Source organism: Aquila chrysaetos, chromosome 10, assembly GCF_900496995.4.
Source record: "Aquila chrysaetos chrysaetos chromosome 10, bAquChr1.4, whole genome shotgun sequence".
NCBI classification, from domain to species: Eukaryota; Metazoa; Chordata; class Aves; order Accipitriformes; family Accipitridae; genus Aquila; species Aquila chrysaetos.
The window spans coordinates 36,845,945-36,868,006 of record NC_044013.1 but is presented as its reverse complement, the minus strand read 5'-3'; the positions used below and the strand labels follow the sequence as shown (position 1 = coordinate 36,868,006).

Sequence of the window (22,062 nt, the reverse complement as noted above, 5' to 3'; positions counted from 1 at the left end):
AGGGTAAGTTTGTTCTAAACCTTTTTGATGCTGGCCTGAAGCATTCTGGGGTAGGGTGATGTGTCAATGAATGCGCACACACTACTTTAGACAGCAATGTAGTGTATTAACATCCCTTTCAGGCTGCACACCAGTCTTAGAGGACTCTAAAGGCCAGGCTTTAGACTGTAGTAGATTATGCCAATACTCACAGAAGAGCTCAGAACACTTAGTCTGCAAACTTCTTATTGCAACATCCCAGGGTTGTCCCAAGAGCAGCGTCACCCATAGAAGAACCACAAAATTGGAGGCTGCCTGTAGCAGAACCACAAAATTGAAGGCTGCCTACTGAATTTTGGAAGTTGGCACAACTATGTAGTTTCATTATTCTGATTCACAGATATTATGTGAAACTGTTGCTATGACTACTTTTTCTGCAACTGGCTCTTCTGCTAGTATCTCAAGAAAGTGACCAAAACATCTGCCAGTATAAAGAAAATATTTGCTCTTGTATTGTGTGGTGGCCAAATTCTCTTTCCTTTAGATGTGGTACATTAGAAACCAACACCACCTTCCACACTGCCACATGTTTTGAAGTCTGCAGTAAACAATTTTTCTTGAGTTTTTAAGGGAAAAGAAGAAACATACTATCAACATTCCTTATACCGTGTTAGGTCTACAGATTTTCTATATAACTAAAAAACCAGAATATAAAAGTCTATCCACAATAAAAAGACACTTGCTCAAATATACCATGGTATAAGAGTGAATACCATATTTTAGCCCCCTACCAGTGTTGGAAAGTAATTTCAACTTCTTGATCTCTAGACATAAGTTTTTTTAAATAATTTTCGTCCCCATCTCAACAGACATGACATACCAACAGCTGCCACATCAAAATACAGATAAAGATTTGACATTGTTAACTCGTTACAAACTAGGGCTCAGATCCCTAGGACAGCACACAGGGCGTGTGGTTGCAGAAAAGAAAGCTGTTACTTTCATTCAGTCCAACAAAACAGATGCAAAGTTTAATATCCACACATATGGTAAGCACACATTTCAGAGTCTTAGTTCCTGCTTGTTCTTAACAGCTCAGTGCAATTGTAAACCCAAGCCGCCTATCCAACCCTTCCCCAACAGCTCCCTCCCTCCCCCCCAAATCCAGGAAAACATACAGCAGTTTCCAGATACTTTGTGATCTTGTTGGAGTGGAGTTAAAGCAGACCTACAGAACCAAAGAAAGCAGGAAGTGATAAAAATAACATACTTGACAGGTTTTTTTGCATGTTGCTTAAAGAACTGTAAACAGTTAAAGCCTCAAGTCAATGCTGCTCAACCTTTACACACCCATATGCACACAACATTCAGCAAGACACAATGAAGCTGCAGAAATTCAATAAACTGGTATCTCTGGGGTCCCAAGTCCTTTAACCCTTCTACTGCTAACACACAATGTCTTTGAAAAAAAATCACAACTTAGTACATTTCTAGAAACAGAATTACAGTACTGACTTTAAAAACAGTTTCTAAGGCTCAGACTGAGTCCAAAAAGGCCTCTGATTGGGTTCATTCAAGCTCTTATGTTTGGACTGCATGAATGCAGCATAAGAATGATTGCAGCAAGACGTCCACAGGTCATTTCTACATTTATTTTTATACCAAAAAGTTATGTGCAACAAATAGAATTCATACATATTTACATTGTTTTACCTGTTAGCAAAATTGTATCCTAAACCTCCAATAGAGAATCTCTCAACCTATACTGATAAAAGGAACACCTGCCCAATGACTCCATTTAAATGGATGTTTAATTTGGAGTTTAAAGCACTAGTAATAAATAGTTGATGGAACATACTATACAGAACAAACACCTAATATTTAGGCCATGCTTAATACAGTTTTATGGTAACAGAATACTTCATCTTTTCTGGACCAGTTTTGTCTAGATCATGTTTAAACAACATTGGCAGAACCAAAGCTATTAGATCTCTCTTTGACATTAGCCCATATAAATTAGGAGCATCAAGTGCTGCCTGAAGCACCTCACCAATCTCTTTGAACAATCGAGAGACTCTGTACAGCAAAAGACAAATGCTTACTACAGTATGCAGAAATCTTCTAATAAGAGAGATTTATTGTCACTTTAGATATCAAAGGTGGTAGGGAATGTTTCATTGGCCTTAGCGTTGCAAACACTTTACAGTAAGAAACTTCCAAGAACATTCATTTCCTAAATGAGACCTGAATGCTTCGTTGGCCTTAAGAGTAGCAAGTACCTTACAGTAAGAGGATTTCAGGAATGCTTAATTCCTAAGCAGGTTTTGGGATGAGGTTCTTTTGCCTTTCCAATTGGCCCCTCCCTGCAGAACTTCTGAGAGCCAAGGAGGGGGAAGAGCAGCCCAAATTCATAACCACTGTTTATATATTGTGATTTTTTCCCCCCTCCATTCTCATGAGTGTTGAAACCACAACCAGAACCTGTGTCACGCCCCCTGACCTTCTGCCAGACCAGGTATTATTGACTAGCTTTTACCCATACTCTTGTATCCTCACCATTGCTTAGAATTTGCTTTCGGATTCATAAGGGTCAAATTAATATCAACCACACATTTGCCACTTTTGTTTTGGCTGGGGGCAGGCAGGGGGCAGTTGCATGAAGCACTCATCTGATTTCCATCACATTAGTAACTGTAGCCTGAGCCATTTTACTGGAAGAAATATGCTGTTTCTATCACTGGGAGCACTAAGGAAAGAGTCAAAGAACTAGAAGCAAAAAGGTCCAAATTTCTACTGCTAAGATTATTTTGCCCTTTATTCAGGCCAACTGCATTTCTGAAGCACAACAGAGAAAGTAGAAGAGTTAGGGCCATTTCTAGCAAATCACTTCCAGTAAAAAGTAACCGCAAGAAAAGCACACAAGACAAGAAGAGTTCACAATTAAGGATCGGATTTGCAAGTTCGTGCACGAAGTGTAGCTGCAAATTCTTCCAGAGACCAAACTCAATTTCCATTTGATCCCTATGTGCACACAGACAAGGACTGCAGACACCACTGCTGAAAATCTGGCCCTAAACAATTTTACTAAACAAACTGAATTAACAGACTATGCCCACACAGACAAGCACAAGACACAGCGAAGTTAGTCAACACCTATACTTTCAGCTGATGGGGCTTTTTTTCCTTTTTTCGGGTGTGCGCTACACCCAGAAATTGGACCAAGTAATCATGGATTATACTTGTCTCCGTTGCTGCTTGTTCTGAGATATTAGCACTGCGACTAACCATTTCAGGCAGCACATGTTCACCTCTTCCTTGGATGAAAAAGATGCCTTAGTGTAGATCACAGGAATGCATCAAAATAAATCTATACAACATATTAAACAGTGATATTGCCTCAAGGCTTGTAAGAGAACAAAGTAAAGCCTTGAGGGACCAGTTTAACATCATTCACTCCCCTCATATCAAAGTTCAAGGCATTTCAGAGACAGAACTAAACATCAAGACAAGCTTTAACTATACTCTGGTCAATACAAAACGCATTTAATGAATTGTTGTCTAAAACTGTTAGACAAGAGGGACAAGTAATTTAGTGTTACATGCAACAGATGTTACTCATACCACAGAACTCTATACATAAAAGCAGTTTCCACCTACATCCTTGATACAAACCAGAAAATTACTTCAGTAGTAATTTAAATACTGTTTTGTGAAGTCAATCTAAAAATTCTATTTTCTCTACGGAACACTGCATGTTTCACAGTCAAGTTTATCCTCAGCAACTTAGTGTTTATAATCCACTTAGCCATACAACATAAGTGTCTCTCTGACATTCATGTTAAAGAAAAAAAAAATCCTAAAATTAGTTAAACTAATTCTTTAAATAAACAGGTATGCAGTTGGAATTCTTCATATTTAGAAGCTGACAAGGGCAAAAAGCAGCACAGCACCAATTACAGAAAGTAGCTGAACCTATACATTTTGGTGTCACAGAGTCGGAAACACAAGTATTTTACTTTTCCGAATCACATCATCAACGTTCTATCGCATTGATTTAACTTAACTGAAACAATATTGCTACCACTTCTCAGTCTAAAAACTAAAATAGATCTCTTAATACTCTTCTATCCCCAGCAAGTTTGCTGGGAATTTTGTTTGTTTGTTCATTTTTAAAGCAAGGACACTTCTGCCTGCCAAGTTCAACACAAAGTATTTGGTTTAACATTTTAAGACAGAAGGCACTTTTAACATTCAGCCTTAGAATACCGAGTGCAGAAACAACATTTACAATTTTGTTCCTTTAAATCTGCAGTTTAATTCTTTTTCAATTAGTTATTAGAAAGAGCAATGATAGCACTATATCGCATTTCATTTTCAGGAGCACATTTACTTACTTATCCGACTAAACAGGTTGCTCTTCCAAGGGATCTCATGTGTGTCAGGCCTAAAGTTCATTTCCCAATATAGCACAAACCAAAGATCCTGACGAAGATCAATTAAGTAACTGCTTCTTCAGTGCACTACTTGGTTATCCCACTCAGTCAGTGGTTTCCACTGCAAATTGCAATTCTATACTGCAGCATTCATATAACATCAAACATTAGTAACACTGGCTGTCTGACCGCAGTTTAAAAATGAAACAGCTCTGCATGGAAATTAAGTCCTTTCAAAGAACACTCTTTGATACACCAACCCCCCATCTGCGTACAATATCCCGGTGGCAGCTTTCTATTGACCACATTAAGCTATTTTCATTCTGTACAGAAATTAATGAAGTTGTGGTTTAATGAACATACTTCAGGTTTCAGCTTTAATTCCGTTTTCGTTACTGGAGACAAAAAAAAAAAAAAAAAAAAAGAACAAATCCCAACCATCATTCTTGTGAAAGCACTAGCAGTGAGTGCAGCAACACGGTGTTCTCTACAGAGGTCACTTCTTCCATCATGTCAGTCGACTATTAGCTGAACACTCTGACAGCTCCTAGGCTAACAAAACTGATTGTACAGTGAGTTCTCCAGGGATGAAACCAATATTTCTAATTTTATTTACAGTGTAAGTCCTAGTCAAATCTAAGTCCATCAGCTAAAAAAAAAAAAAGTAATACACATACTGTAAACATGGCAACATTAAATATGGTAATGCTAGTCTAGAATATTTAATGTCATGATCACATCTCGTTATACCTGAATTTATATACAGGATATTTTATAGCAAGTGTTACCCACTTCACAAGTGGAGGGGGAAGAGAGAGTCTAGGTTTTGCTGTGGCTAAAACTCCTTCAAAGTAAAGTTAAAGCTTGTCTTTGATTGTATTAGAGCTTTCTTTCATAACCACATTTAAATTGAAGATTAGCACAAAAAAATTATCTAGGGCCCCTTCAAATTTATAATTAAAAATTCAGTTATGATTCTCAGGGAAAGTGTCTGATATGGAGAATAAAAAATTACTGCAAAATAAACTTAATGGAAGTTGGGTCTTCAGACTGTCAGTCAAAAGTTCAAACAGGCGTTATTCCTGTTTGGGTTGGAGTTGCCGTTTCCAGGCCTCGTTCAAATAAACTAGTCGTTTGTAGTTGATGATAAAGAGAATGAAGTTCAGCAAATATGTGATGACGCAGACAATGCAAAATTCCTTCAGCACGAAGTACAGAATGTATGCCAAGTACAATGACCCTACTACAGACACTATGGAGGATGTCATGAGGATTAGAGCTGCTACTGCACTTGCTGTCATACCTGCAACAAGAGAGAGAAAGTTACTACCGCTGCTCTTATTCCCCCCTTCCACACAAAGCAAAAAGCCTAAGCGCTCTAATTCAAACTGAAGGCTACTCAGCAAGTTTGTATTACGTAAAAGTCTGTTTAAAATACCATGCGTTCAAGATGGCTGACAAATCGCTATTTGGAGGGGAGCTTCTAGGTTCTGTATGACAGTCCTTTGATAAGAAGTATGTGTAGTATTTACCATCTTCCGTATTCCTGAGTTATGGGAAAGTTACAGGTTGGTCAAGTTATGTCTATTGATATTAATAGCTTTATAGCAGAACATATAGTTACAAAGAAATATGCATACATTACACTTCATGCACTTTTTTTGCCTGCTATCTCTTACTCCTGCAAAACTTGTAAATTCCATTTTTATTTCCTCTCTTTTCTATTGTGCAATCCAATGCTAAATATTATTAAGTGAAAATACCAGTGCAGCAACTGTCATGACACTTATTTTAATAGCATAGCAGGAAAAAATGCAATTGCTCTTGTTTTCAGTTGGGTTTTTAAGCCCGTTGGACAGGTGTATCATTAGACTGGTGCTAAAAAAAAAAAAGATAAAAATCACATGCATTTATCTGGGTATAATGTATAATGTACTCCTCCATCACCACAGACCTGTTATATACTTTAGGGTCTAAAATGAATTAATACTTACCAAGTAGCATTTGTAGTATATAAAACACGAGTCCAAAAACACTGTTTGACTGATTTATTGCACTGTCCTTTCCAAAGATGGAACCCAACAGACCGAATCCTCGACCCCATCTGTAAAACAGTGAAACTAATTAACTTGTATTTGGGCACCTATTGCTTTACACCAGTATTTTCAATTCATCACTGGGGCGGGGAAGATAAATATATTCTGACACGACCACTGCAGTCCTATATAAAGTTCAGGGCTATCTTGGAAAGCCAAGCAGCTTGCAACAGGGGCTTCACTAGGCACAACTTTGTCCCACTCATTGCTGATATAAGTTATTTGACACACTAGAAACTACCAAGTTCACCCAGCTGCAACTTCACCAAATACCACGTCTGCTTCCTAGGGTTGTAGTTTAAAGCTCTTTTGTCAAATAAACACTTCCTTCCTCCACTGACAGCTTTAGCTGCTCTCTCTACCACAGTAAGTTGGACACATGCTCACTATACAGCTGAGGGAAAATGGTACAAACGGTAAGTAGTTGTTACCACCTCTGCCAGCACTTACCTCACTGGCATCAGAGCAAGCGAATCAGAACACATGTTTGCACTTCAGCTGCTCCTGAGCAGTCTAACACCTCAGAAGGAACCCAAATCTGTCAAGCAGACAAGCTGGGGATGGTACCATAACAAGATTCACAGACCTCATTTGTTATAGCCCTTGCACAGTGTGACATTTTGAACTTGTACCTTAACCACAAAGTGACTTTCAACTTTTTAGTGATAAGGTGGAAAGCGGCACAAGCCCTACAAAACTGCTGCTGCAACAAGGGGGATAAAAGATTAAATTAGCAAAGGTATTTGTGCTAGAAACCATTAATCTGATGCCCTAAGGCAAATCATGCCATTATTTGTAAAAGCAAAGTGAGGACCATATTTATTAGCATCACTTGAAAATATGAAGAAAAGTTAACACTACTTCAACATGCAACTTAATTCACTTACAAGAGAATGTTAGGATATCTGCCAGCATGTCTTTGGAGCATCAAGTCAAGCACTACATAAATGCAAGGCTAGGTTTACATTATCAGGTTAACTGTCACGTAACTATATAAAAAAAAAAAGCGCAATTCCTCACTTCTGTTGCAGCAGAAAACACTACTGTGTTACATTTATGCCAACAGAAGTGCAGTTTCCGAATAGCTTGTTGTACTAGATGCAATGGTTCTACTAAACCAAGACACAGCATAGGTTTGCTCTCTGCACACTACAGGAACATTGCTGATATATTTCACCATACATCCGAGACCAGTGAAAGGCTACCACCACATTACAAGCAGTTTCCTCGCATGAGAAAGATACCACAATAAGTACAATTTAATACTATCTCCAAAATACTTCATAATCTCACAGCCATTTGTGCAATATTTTCAAAATACATTCAAATTAATCATTTTAATTCAAACTTAGTAACTGTCTGCAATTAACTATTATACCCAAGTCTTGTGCTCTTCTCCCGAAGAAACTGAGCAGAGAATTAGGTACCAATTCCTAGAAAGCATGTTTACTGCATAAACAGTAAAAAACCCAAACATACTTTCAACTAGTTTGGTCTCAAATCTTGTAAACAACTGAAGTGAAACTTAATGTGCAAATATAAAGCTTCAAGCCAGCATAGAAAAGGCCAACACTTGCTTTACCATGGGGACAATGGCTCACATCCCAGAGCTGCAAAGGGTCAGAATGACACAAAGTTAATTGCTGGGAGGAGCAGTGCAATACTGCCTCACTCCCTGCAGTCACCCCAGTGCAAGTTTGGGGCTACACAAACCGTGGGGGACAAGGCTGGTTATACATCCTCCCTGCAGCACATGAAGGCAAACAGTCCCAGTTAGCGTATAGTATAGTTTATTTTAGTTTGTGGGCAAAGTTGCATCAAGGATGGATACCAAAGATCTGGAAAAGCAGCTATAGAGATGCAAGTGCAACACTTCACAGCTAAGGGAGCCACACTTCCAAAAGCGTGGCATTTTAAAAAAAGACAAAACACCGTGCAACAATACATAAGCAAACATTATAAAGAAATACTGCAAGTTCCAAAGAATCCCAGCTATGACGAGACTTTCCTCCCACACATTGAATGTTATCTGGATTTTAAGTGAGAACTGGTTGTTTTTTTAAGCCCTACTTTGATAAGATCGTCACAACACATGTAACAATTGTCTCATGTTGTCCAGCTAGCAAATGCACTATTAAAGAGCCAGACAAATATATTAAAGGTATCACCATTTTGCATTTAATAGTCTATTTTTATTTTTCTGTATTACCACATTTATAGATGCTTCAGCTTACTATCCAGGTGCAGTTCATTGTTCTAGTCTCCACGAGAGAATTCTTTGTAGGATGACATTAAACTCTGTTTGAACACACTCAGGCTTTCCTTACTGAGAGACTAAACAGTGAGTGTAGCTCAAAGTGTGCCTAAGTCTGTGGTTCAACATCAGCATCCTACAGTTACTTTGAGCTAGGCTAAATTCCTACCCTCTCCCTGCCCTAGCTGTATGCTCTCACTTCTGATGCTCATGAGATCCTGTCGCGTTTGAGAGCAAACTCAGCTTAAAACATCAGAAACTTTAGACTACAGAATCTGACCCTACAGTTATTCTGCAAGTGAATAAATTGTTGTTAACAGAAAGATAACGAGTTGAAGCCCTTCCTGACAGTCAGTGTCCCCAAGGGATCTGTTCATAGCTGCAAGAAGGTCAGAGCATGGTGAAAGCTTTTCCCACATGCAATAGTTCATTAACTATCTTGTTGGCCTTGTAGCAGCTTTAAGGACATCAAGTATTAAATTTCAGTCCACAGAGTACAGCTCTAATCTCGCATCTTATTCCACAGACTTCAAGACGGCTAAGGAGCCTGTGGGTTAGGACGAAGCACTTTTTCCAGCCTTATAACATTGGAAGTGTGAGGAAGTTTTCTGCATCAAACTGAAAAGCAAAATATTTAGACTTCGTATATTTCTATTTCCATCTAATTTCTCCACTGAAGAGGCTAAATCATCTCCTAACATCAAGGAGGTCCCAAAACCCACAATGAACCAAGTACTTTCACAAACAACTGGAGGAAGGAAGAGGACTGAGTATGAAAATCTTCCTTCTCACATCAAAAGCATGCAAATCACACCTGAATTATGATTACTTTGAAAGTCTAAAACCACATGGCAAACAAATAGCAAGAAGAAAGACTGCAATCCTAACAATAAACTCCAAGAAATAAAACATCAGTAAAAAGGACTATAAACTGCTCAGAAGTTCTTCGTGGAACTTGTAAATTATATTCTTTATAAGAAAGACAAGAACTATTGTTAACTTGGATCAATTTTTTTGGATACAGAATGCTAAGTAAAATGAACTGCACTAATTAAAGAGCTGCTTGCACAGCAAGATAAAAGCATAGTCCAACATCACCAACTTTTTCCTGGTACTGACTTGTGGCTCCCCATCCTGAAGCAGTCAGTTGATCTGTTGTGAAAATCATGAAGTCACCCTGCATGATTCAGAGCACTATGACAAACACATGTGGCAAGCCTACTTTTGCCACACCCGAGTTTCACTCCTAATAGGAAAAAAAAAAAAAAAGCATTCTGAACTAACTTCAAGGAAATTTTAAAATAAATCTTTACATCTTCCTGTATGTTTCAAGTAACTCAAATTCCCTCTCTGTTCAACAGGACAGCCTGCTTCACTTCTCATTTGCAGGTACAACTCTGAATGTTCTTGAAAAAAGTTTTCAGAAGTGATTCAAGAAATCCAAGACAAAGTGTTTAGAACTGTTCACGTAGTTTTCTAACATCTAAAATTGAATACTACAGTGACTTTTAGTCCAATGTGCATTTCCTTTTATCAAAAGGAGGTCTTGAAAAATATTATCCACCCTCTAAACAGTGTCCCTTTTTGTTTGTGATATTTAACAAAGCTCAGAAGTGTTGCATTTTTAGAAGTTTAAAGCAGTATTTGCATGCACTTGACACTTCTTAACAGGAAGAAAAGAACAGAGGTAATTTTGATCCACAAGTGACATATCTCAAATAAAATCTTATACTGTTAAATCATTACCTCTTTTGCACAATTATGAATATCCTCTGTGTTCCAGAACAGCGTATTATGGGAGTACACTTTAACTCTAAACATTTTACCATAATTTAGCAGGGACAATACGACTGTCAGAAAGGTAACCAAGAGAACCTCAAGCAGGACACTAGTATTTCAGTCATTTTAAAGGACAAGCAAACAACCTCCATGTTTAACAAGTTAAAAGCTGTAAGAGTTATCAGTATTGGCTCAAAAAGCAACAGAATTCCAAGCCTGCCAAACACAGCAAATCAAACAAACAAACAAAAAGTATGTATTTAGCCAGGAGTCAAGATTATATCATCCACTCTCTGTAAGAAATGCTATGCTGTTTTTTTCTAGCCAAGCACCCCAATTCTGACAGTTACCTGCAGGAGATGTTTTTAAGGGCTTTAACAAAAAGATCGTTCCACAAGATGCTTTCCTTGACCTCAATTATCATTAAGAATCAGCTTAAGAAACTTCTGAACTGGGGTTTCACCTGCATCTACACGCTCAGTAGCCTACCTTGAAGCCTTCCTGAATGTACCTAGATGCCTTCTGAATACATACTTTTGACCTCCACAACATCCTCCAGTGATGAATGCCAGAATCACATCACCTCAATTTCACTTGGGAATCCTTAGTCCTCATGTTAAGAGAAGAACTAACTAGTTGTTCTTGTTTTGGCTGGGATAGAGTTAATTTTCTTTCTAGTAGCTGGGACAGTGTTATGTCTTGGGTTCAGTATGAGAAGAATGTTGATAACACACTGATGTTTTCAGTTGTTGCTAGGTAGTGTTTGTACTAAGTCAAGGATTTTTCAGCTTCTCATGACCAGCCAGCAAGAAGGCTGGAGGGGCACAAGAAGTTGGGAGGGGACACAGCCAGGGCAGCTGACCCAAACCGGCCAAAGGGGTATTCCATACCATGGGACATCACGCCCAGTATATAAACTGGGGGAAGTGGGGCTGGGAGGGATCGCTGCTCAGGAACTAACTGGGCATCGGTCAGGGAGTGGTGAGCAATTGCATTGTGCATCACTTGTTTTGTATATTACAATCCTTTTATTATTATTATCATCATCATTATTAGTTTCTTCCTTTCTGTTCTATTAAACAGTTCTTATCTCAACCCACGAGTTTTACTTTTTTTCCAATTCTCTCCCCCATCCCACTGGGTGGGGCAGGAGCGAGCGAGTGGCTGCATGGTGCTTAGTGGCTGGCTGGGGTTAAACCACAACACTACTGTACATTCATTTTAACATGAAAATAACCATACTAGATCAGGTCAAGTCCAGCTAGCTTCAGTACCATGTTCCTGACAACAGCAAGTAGCAGCTGTCTTGAACAAAGCACACATACTTCCCAGTTCACATTCTAGTCTCCTAAATGTCTCGTTGAATATGCTATCAAATTCTTCAGGAGACCAGATTATTAAATGGCATGTATGATTCAAAGTCTGAGAACACTGCAGCGGCAGGTTTTCTAACACATTTCTCTCTCTCAATTTTTAGGTTTGCTGCAATGAAAAGGGCAAAAAATAATAATAAAAAAAGATTATATTTTCAGAGAACTGTAAATAAAGAACGCAAGTTTTGTTTTCTGAGTAGTAGTAGATTACTTGAAGGCCCTCATTTCAGGATTATTTTTCATCCCATAAGAATTATTTTGTTATCAACAGCAAGCACCATTTACCACTTTGTAACCCTGAGGAAACAATAAATAAAATAAAAAACACTTACACTTGACAAGTGATATGCACATTTCCTTAAGTGTCATCTGACTTCTGATATAAGTCACAGTACAGAATGAAAGTTCTCAGGAGGGGAGTAAAGCTGGCCTATGCTTACGCGTTGCCTTCAGTGAAAAGCTCATGTAAAGGTCAAAGGATCTGGAGCATGTTAATACTTAGCAATGTTAAGAAACTTCAGCTGCAGCTTCTTTACAGCTTCACTAGAGGATTTTGGATTAAACCTAGTTCATTGTTACAAGGTTGCTTAGGCTACTCTAACAGTTTTAATAAATTAAGTAAAAGCCTTCAATTAGAAGCCATGAGAAAGAAAGGAGATTAAAAATTCCCATTTGTAAACTTGCCAAGAGTGCTCAAAAATTTTGATACACTTAATTTCATGTTTAAATCTATTAGCAGTATTTACCATAAACAAATGCAATTTTGTTCTATATATCCTCCAGCTCTACCTCAGAAACAGTCTGAAAAAAATCGCAGTGTCTAGATCAGCAAAATCTCAAGCAGACAGTGGTTAATTATTTTATAGCAGTCTTTACAGAAGCACTGGTTATTCAAGCTACAAGCCAACTGCATTGTATTCCTTCCACATAATCTCTTCTATGAAGCTATCATAAACGAAGCCCAAATTTGAACTATAGGCAGTTTGTTAAATTTACTTTGCATCAGGCAAAATAATTCTCAGCCCTATTGAAAATTCCAGCCAAGCTAGAAATATTATTATTTATGAAAAGCAAAAATACACATGTTCATGTATATACCATAAGGTTGGGGGAAAAAAAAAAAAAAAAAAAGACTCACGTAGCTAGGGTACTCCTGTATTTTATAAAAGTTGTGCCTCAGCCACTATATATTATATCAGTCTGAAGTATTAAGCCATCAGTCTTCTGTTAAAAAGACGAGACAAAAATTGCTTGAACTATCAGCTTCTGCTGCTTTGGGAACAACTTGCTTCAGAACTAATGAAGCTGGTTTTCTACAAAGGTTCCTGAAACACCTTCCTTCCCCAGCACACGGAATAACTTCCAGATCCCTCTCAGCTCACACCCTCCAGCACCCTGCCTCCCCAGTCAAGTCCATTACCTATCAGTTCTGTCCGAGTTCTGTTTGCACATGTGCTGGCTGGCAGACCAAATGGGACAGATAACCTTAGCTCACACAGTAGGTTTGTTTTTTTTCCCTTCAGCAGAGGTGTTACTTTTGAGCGTCTCTCCCCTCGCCTTTGGCACCAAATCTGTTTCTACAAAACTTCAGTAACTTGTATCCTTTGTTAAATTTTGCCATTAAAAAAATTGAAAAATTATAAAATAAATTATTAATACACAACACACAAAGGCAAAATCTTCTCTAGAAACCAGGCTAAAAAAGCAGAATAATACAACCTATCTTGGCCTCAAGTTGTTTGCGCTTTTTTGGCTCAGTTTCCTTAGCTGTAAAACTTCTATCACACTTAAGTATCTACAGCTATGCCAATTCACCATCATCTTGAACCTGCAGCACTCCAAATCCTGCTGAACCAATGCGCTTGACGTACTAGATGGATTCTGTCTACACCAATTTCCCCCTGCCCAATCAACTAACCAGAGATCTTCAAACCTTCCCTCAGACAGCAAAAACAATGAATCCTTGCTACAGAATAACTGAAGAAGCACCGTTACACCTGCTCTCTAACAATTTGCAGACCTTGGAAATAAACAACCACTGATATTAAATTACAGATTATAGCTGAGTCTCAGGAGGCAACATTTTCATGTAAACTATTTCAGTAGCCTAAGAACCACAAATATGATTCCTGTTGTATGACCACCAGCTGCTCCACACACTGCCCTTCAGCAGTTTGACTAAACTTTTACCTTTTTCTATGCAGAATCGAAAATGCCTAACAAAAACAATTAACTTGGCTCAGGTTAAAGATATTACTGACTAGAAAAGAGCAGAGACTTGCAAAACTAGTAAAATTTCAAAAAAAGCACATGGGCCTCATCTGTGTGCACTGGTTCACAAGAAGAGACTAGACAAGCTTTTCCCACTACCTGCATAAAGTTACTTTTACCATTTCTCACCTTACATCAGTCACTAACAATTGCAGCTGTCAACGTCAAACATATCTGAATGCTTGCTTGCAGGTACAGCAATAAAATAAAAAATGCTACGACATCAGGAACTTACCATTAATATGAAAGATAACTGCTATAAAATGTTCTTAACCTGGAATCAAGCAAACTTGACAGACATCAAGTTTACAGGAACTGCCCCACAACAGAACTGAATGGGAACCTGCAACATAAACATCAGGTTAGGGAGGAGGTCAAAGAAGTTTTCTTCCATGTCCCACTTTCCTAGATAATGGGGTTGTTCTTGTCAACTTGATCTCTGTCATGGTCTGCGCTCTATAAAGATGCACCAGATCAATAGTTCTAGCAAGGTGTGCTTCACTGAAGAAACAGCACTGGTCAAAGTTTTAACTGCAATATCTTATAGCATAATTGCATGCCCATTCTGCAGAGGAGTAAGCTCTACACCAGCATGATTACACTCACACAACATGGCGCTGAAGTACTATGTCACAAGACTGAGAAATTTAAACTAACTTTTACACAGGTCTAAACTCACTGCTTAAAATGATTTACAAAGGTGAGCAGAACAATACAATAACACTACAGTTGTCACAGGCCACGCTTGGCAAATCCAGTAAAACAACTGCATGTCTGCACAGATCTGTCCACAACACACGCAAAATTATACAGATGTACATTTTCAAGGACTACCAGATGATTACTTTGATGCATCCACTAGAAGATGTAAGGCAGACAGGCATTTTTCAGAACAGGAAGAGTGGCTCAAATACAGGATGACAATCCTTGCACATTAGCATGAAGTTCAGAACAGGGAATCCCTAAAATGTGTCATGTATCAAATTATATCCAGAAGAACACAGATTCTTAAAATCCTATTTTGACTCTAGGACTTCTTCAGTAAGTCAGCTGGAGATGTTAACATAGATCAATATTGACTATTTCCAAACCTCTTGACTTATGCAGCTGGCCAAAAGCTACAAATATTGCTAAAGATACAGTGACATGTGCCCTTTGGTCATTCATGCCAGCTATCTTAAGTCTGTATTAAAGTTGTGACAGCATTGACACATGCCAGGCTACAAAACTTCCTTCAAAAAGAGCCATCCACTAATCTGCTCTGCAGGAACCTTAAATTAATCAAGACAGAAAGTAGAAACACATCAGAAGACTCAAAAGTCTCCCAGGGCACACAAAAGAACAAAGCAAAAAGCTCTGGGTCTCTGCATTACTACTTAAATACCACATTTTGTTTCAAACCATAGCACTATCCATATGACTTGAAACTTGTCTATTAGTTTAATTCCCTCTGTGAAACTATTATAACAGCAAAACCTAAAAGATTTTTTAGGAACTGCTATTAGCCAGTTTTATTATAAATAAAGCCATTCTTGGCACTTAATTATTCTCAAATACAAGAGAGCAATTCACTTAAAACACCTAGAGCAATTGCCAATTATTTCCCTAATACCTTCCCTTATTTCTTCTTGGAAAATGACAGTGGTCATTATACAGTCCTTAGCTGTTTTTCTTTCTAAACTATCTAGTGAACTTTCCCCATGATAAAAGCTTGAAACGTGCTGACCATTAATATTTTGAATAAGGGATACTAGGAAGATATCTCTCCAACATAATCTTCTGGATGAGTCAGTCTCTGATACAAGATTTTTCCACACTCCTCCCTCTGCATGCTGGTAATCTTTACAACATTTCTGTTCTCATTGTTGTGCCAATACCAGATTTGGCTTAAAAGCAAGATTTGGAAATACTAACAGCTTATTAGGGAAAAAAATCCTCCCCAAAGACCAGAACTTGGTTCCAAAGTAACTCGGCTCAGGGAAGAATACACTAATTTATTCTAATTATTCTATACAGTTAAAATTAATCTCAACACTGCGATGTGCTTTTCAGTCCACTGCTAGCGGCAACACTTGAGATGTTAAGATCATTACATTCCAAGTTCTGTTAGTAAATCTAGCCTAAATAAAAAGTCACACAACCAAATGAACACTCTAGAAGCCAGTAAAAGCCACAAAGTACAAGTTTGTCACCCATTTAACTCCGTAGAGTTAACTCTGCTAATCAGCTAAATCAAATAATTTGTGATTGCCAGTATAACAGCTTAATGAGAAAAGAATCTGCATTACATGTGAAAATGCTGGAATACCATATTTGAAACCTGCTATCTTGGAGAAATCTAAACAGTAGTTAAAAGTTCCTTTCAGAAATCAAGTTTCAGAGAAACTTTGGTGATACATGGTAGTAACAAGGAATATTCAATTGAACAGAGAGAATGACTGATGGATAGGGAGCTGTGGCAACATGGAAATAAGATTAATTTCTTTCAATGTTATTCTTACTTCAAAGTTTAATAGCTTGCCCTCTTGTCTTAGTTTTAAAGCAATACTCCTTTTTAGTCTGTGTCCTGTACAGCGCTAAAAGCACATTCTTCTCCAAATATGGTTTGACTGAACAGAACTTGCACACTCCTTTCCCACAAACTCCTTTTACCACCTGCTGTAATTACCATGAGCTATCCTGACATCTGCAATACTTCAGTCTTTAAGCATGATTCTCCTAGCAACTGCTAGTGAGCTTTTAGTTGATTTTTATCCCTAACTGTCCATATTATTATAGAGAATTCCTGCAGTAAAATGTTCACAGGTCTTACCATGGCATACTCAAGGTTTCAGCTGCAGCATAACTAATGAACACTATAATTACCAAGCATTATTCCATAATTAGAAGTACTTAAAGATATAATTGGAATTATTTTACTTCTTCAAAGCATTTAGTAAACATGCATTAAAACTATTACTTCAAATTCCCAGTCTCAATAGCAGCATTTGCAGTAACAATAAAAAGCTAATGAAGGACCAATTCTATACAGGAACAGACTACTACAGAGGCTACTTAGGTGCTTAAATCCCTGTTATTCTCTTTTTGCCTCTATAGCTGTGGTAAAACTTATATTACTGACAATACTCACATGGTTTAATCTCAGTAGCCTATGCATAATTTTAATTTATAAATTTAAGTTATCTGGCAAGATTATAAAAGCCTTCTTCCTGTTTAGATTGAGTCTTCTCATTTTGGGACATTTCTCAAATAGAGACATGAACAAGCACCTTCACAAACTAAAGATTACCTGGTGACAGACAGAAAAGCAGAGTTAAAGCCCTCATTCAATCACAAGAGCCTCCTTTCAGACACCCACAGATACACATCTCTTTGTAACATAACACAATCCCACTTCTGTCACCTCAGAAGTGGTTTTAAGAATAAGAGTTCCCTGTATGTTTTGCCTAAACAATTTCACCAGCTTCCACCTTGACAGAGTATGGGCATATTCTCCGCCACTGGCTTGTTATGACAATACAGCAAGTACCTTTATAAAAACTGTGACAGCTTTTATGCAGGTTACACTGAAGAGGGGGTGGGGGGGTGGAATCTCAAGTACTCATTCAGGTGAAGGCACTAACATGATAATAACAAAATTCTCATTAAAAAAAAGGAAGCATTTAACACCTACATTTGCTGAAGAACCAAACCCCTCCCCTTCCCAGCTCCTTACTTGTGGATGCCTTTGCATATGTCTTTATATGCCTATATATATACACACACACAAATATATATGCATACGCAGACACGTACATACATATATATGTGCACAGAGCAGTTTTGAGACTACTGGACAAATAATCTTATTTCTTTAGTTGAAATACTTGAGAATACGCTTTTAGGAGAGTTTCTTGGCCAAAATACACCTGAAAGTATTTCCTGTACCATGTTTATACTGGTAGAACTTCTAACTATACAGCAGATTAAGTCTTTTCATTATTGTAATTCAATCAACTAGTTACTTGACAATGAGTTAAGCTAGCAGCATATTAAAATTTATACATCGACTCTCCTAACAGGAATAAGAAACACTGGCCTTTAGAAAACAAGTGGTAAAGTAATTACTGACAGGAAGCCTGTAAAATAAATCAGGATTTGGACTGGGCTCTTGCTGCCGAGGCATACAAATCTCTCTTGAAGTAAGCACTTCCTCTGTATCACGAACGCAATCTTCTTTGCTGCCAGGTGACATTACAATGAAAATGCAATTCAGATACTCCGATTAAAACAACCCAAAGCCAATCACCTACAATTGTACGTGTTTACATTGGCCTCAACCACTAGTCACACCTACAGCATTTTACTCTAACCTGCATTTGCCACTAAAGTGCCTGTCACTCTAGCTAATTGCCATTGATTACAACACAGAAATTGCAGGTGCCTCACCCTCCGGCCTGTAGCGATCCCGAAAAAAAGCCGTTCCCACACCAGCCCTCCAGCGAAGGGGCTGCCTAAACCGGGAGCCCCGACACCCCCCTCCTCGGCCTGCCCGCCCTGTGGCCCCCAGCACAGGCCCAGCTGCCCAGCCCCCTCCGTGCCCCAGGCAAGCCCTCCCCGGGACGAGCCCCGGCCCGCAGCCGCAGGCTCCTGCCGCCCGCACGATCGGCCAAGCCCTCCGCCACCGCCGCCGCCGCCCCCCTCACAGAACCGGCCCGGACTCCCAGCAGCCCCCGCCTTAGCCCCCGAGGCACCGGACGCAGCGCTCTCCAGGGCCCGGCCCCGCCGCTCCCCGTGCCCCCAGCCCCTTCTCCCCGCGGCGGCCTGAGGCGGCGGCAGGTCCCATCTCCGCCTCACCTGGAGGTGATGGCGGCGGAGCAGCGGACCCGCTCGCTGAGGTCGCACAGGGCCTGGTAGTGGAGGTCGCGGCCCTTCTCCCGCTCCAGGTGGCAGGCGTAGAGGGAGAGCAGGATGCCGGCCGCGCACACCGCGGAGCGGGCCACCCGCTCCCAGCGCGGCACCGACACTCGCAGCAGGACGGGCGCCGCCATCTTACCCCCTCCCTCCGCCTCAGCCCGCGACGCGCGCCCGGCGCCGACGAGCCGCGCACGCGCGCCCACACCCCATTGGCTCGCTGGGCGGGCGCGCCTCTCCCGCCCCACCCCGCCGATCGCGCCGGACGTGGCGCTCCGCGACGACGTCACGTCAGGCCAAGGCGGGGAGGGGAGGGGGGCGTGGCGCGGCTGGGGCCGTTATGGCGCCGCCTGGCGGCCATCAGCCGGCACTGCAGGGCGGCCCCCCCGCGGCCCGGGCTGCCCCCCCCCGCCCGCCCCGGTTTCAGCAAGAAAATGAGGTTTTTTCCCCCTTTTTCCTCAGATCTGGGCCGCGGGGGGGAATCTGGGCTTTTTCCGGGGAGTGCTACGAAAGCCGGCACGGCTGACGTGACCCTCAGGGCTGATGTGCCGCTTCACTATAGCTAAGGCCATGCTGGTCTCTTAGGCAGGTTCTCCAGTGAGCGCTCCAGGTTTTTTCCATGATTTTGCAGAGAATGAGCCAAACCGCCGCAGCCTGCAGCCACACAAAGCCCAGCTGCTGTCTCCTGTGCAGAGGGACCTTCTTGAGGGCCTGTTACGCTCCCAAAGTTCACCTTGAGGCCTTCCGGGATGTGTAATTTGGACAAGTGATGCAAAAAGCGCATTAAAAGTTTGGTTTTTCTAGCGCACACCATAGCCTGGTGCTCTGCCTCGCTCTGGAGCAGCTGTCAATGGATTTCCCCAAGCCTTGCTCAGCCTTATCTTTGGACAAATATGCTTTGCACTTGAGCAACGGGAATTCGTCATCTGTTTCCCAGATCTAGGATCACATTCGTATCACACCTCTAAATATAGCTGGCAGACCTGTGAGTCGATAGCACTAGGCAGAATTAGACAGATAAACCAAAGGCAATCAGGGCTGCATCTTCTTTCTTTTGTACATCTCTGGTTTCTATCAAAAGTAGCATCAATACTTCTCTGGCTGTAGTTTAAGAACCAGCTAACATCTCTGGTCTACCAACACAAAAGTCATCTAGTAGCTGAAAAGAAACAATCTGTGCTTACTGTAAACACCCACCATAACCACCATTATTGCTTTATTTTGAGCACTGGCTATTTGTTCTCTTTCCCTTCCCCATTTCCTTGCACGCACATTATTGATAGGCATTAGCAGATGGGAGAGCGAGTCAGTACAAAATGAAGCTCTGTGAGTTTTCCCAAGGAAGGCAGGAGGACAAAACACAATGGCAGCATTCATACCGCCAGTTATGCCATCCGTGCCTTCATTGTTCTGCAAAACAAAACAAATTCAAAGACATGTTGCAAAATGACTTCAGCAACAAGAAGGAATCCCTCTGCCAGCGAATAAGGGAAATTGACAACTATTAATTAAAAAGAGTTGAGAAAACCATTCATTAAGAAATGAGGTTTTTGAACTCTAGCTAGAGTATAAACTAAATTAAAAAGCTCCTGCTCTTTACACTGTGCCTTCTGCTATCAGTGGGAACAAGAGGAGAGGGACAATGGGAAAGGAGCAGAGATGACCAAGATAGAAGGGGCAACCAAAAAAATAACAGATATACTAAAGCTGCAGGAAAAGAAATCACCCTATCTCATATGTTTATAGCTTGGCCTTTAAATAAGATGAGGTCTGCTCCAAGCTTTTCCTTTTTGCCAACCAAATGGACACCATGGGATGTTGGGCCCTGGAAGCACCGCTCAGGCTGGAAGCAGTGGATGGAGGAGTGGGGCTGAGCTCTGCCCTGCCCTGCCGGGTTCTGAGCCATCCTGCCTTGCCCTGGGAGCTATCCACCAGGCCAACCACAGGAGAGAAAGTGCCAAATCTGAAGTGAATTACTTACTGTCTGTCTGGAGTGCAAAACTCATAATGCTTCACAGGCGTTTGACAAAACCCCAGACCCGGAGCTGCTGAGGAAGCAGACAAAATGGAGAGAGATCAAGAGTAAAAGAACCAGAGAGAAGAAGCGTGCAGAGACAAACTCCTGCAGTAATGCCAGCAGCCTGAACTTGTGTGGATGCTGCTGTTCTGAACCTGATATATTGTTTATATTTATGTCCTAATAATTTTGACATTAACAGCAACTGCTTTTCTGACCGAAGCCTTGCTTTTGGATTACCATAGCTATACAAACTCACAATATTCACGCTTCCGTCATCAGACAGTAGTAACATCCCCTTACATACAAGATGTTGGAATGACTGGTCTGACACAGCTACCTCCCTCACAACTGAAGAAACTGTGAACAAGCAATTTTTTGTCATGACAACGGCTTTCTAATGAAGTGATAATGTTGCAGGGCAGCAATCGCATTTTGGGGATGAATGTGTATATCGGTACTCTAAGGATAAAAAGCAAGGTGCTTGCTTATAATGGGAAATGGGGTTGTTTGAAACGTCACTTTCTGTTGAGCCTAATTTGAGAGTTTATTAACTCATTAGGTCTAATCCTGTGTATGTTAGTCATCTGGACTCTTTTCATTATTTTCAATGGGTTTTAGATCAAGAATGAAACCAAACAACTTGTGTGCTATATTAACTGAGTAAGTAGAGATCAGATTTTGGCAGAACAGTTTTACCTGTGGTATAGCTGGACTTATGTAGTAAACTCTAGGGACTATATTTTAATTTTATTCCAAGTTATATGACATAACTTGTGTCTTTCTCCTTATTAAATGATTCATTCTTTCCTAAAGGTCTGCTAAGGCTAATAACTCATGACATATTCCAGAAATCATCTGTGTTTGTCTAAGAAACTCCCTCTCTTTAACGAAGTAAGTGCTGTGCCATTCCTTCACTTTATTGTAACAGCTCTAGATCCAGTATCATGACTACACAGTAGAAGGC

General features: G+C 40.2%; 1 protein-coding gene across 1 annotated transcript; it reads right to left on the bottom strand.

The window, feature by feature from the left end:
* Nucleotides 1–1,611: 1,611 nt before the first annotated feature.
* Nucleotides 1,612–19,248, bottom strand: VKORC1L1 (vitamin K epoxide reductase complex subunit 1 like 1). Its single transcript, XM_030028180.2, has 3 exons — nt 19,022–19,248; nt 6,407–6,516; nt 1,612–5,715 (listed from the first exon to the last, which is right to left on the bottom strand). The coding sequence occupies exons 1-3, from the start codon at nt 19,213–19,215 to the stop codon at nt 5,489–5,491; spliced, it is 531 nt and encodes a 176-aa protein (XP_029884040.1). The 5' UTR covers nt 19,216–19,248; the 3' UTR covers nt 1,612–5,488.
* Between the last annotated feature and the right edge of the window lie 2,814 nt (nt 19,249–22,062).

Bases quoted from the DNA above. Each gene is read 5' to 3' on its own strand.
- VKORC1L1 (XM_030028180.2), bottom strand. From the start codon at position 19,215: ATGGCGGCGCCCGTCCTGCTGCGAGTGTCGGTGCCGCGCTGGGAGCGG. The intron at 6,517-19,021 runs GTGAGGCGGAGA...ACTGTTTTACAG, and splicing joins TCCGCCGCCATCACCTCCAG to ATGGGGTCGAGGATTCGGTC. The intron at 5,716-6,406 runs GTAAGTATTAAT...CTCTTGTTGCAG, and splicing joins TATACTACAAATGCTACTTG to GTATGACAGCAAGTGCAGTA.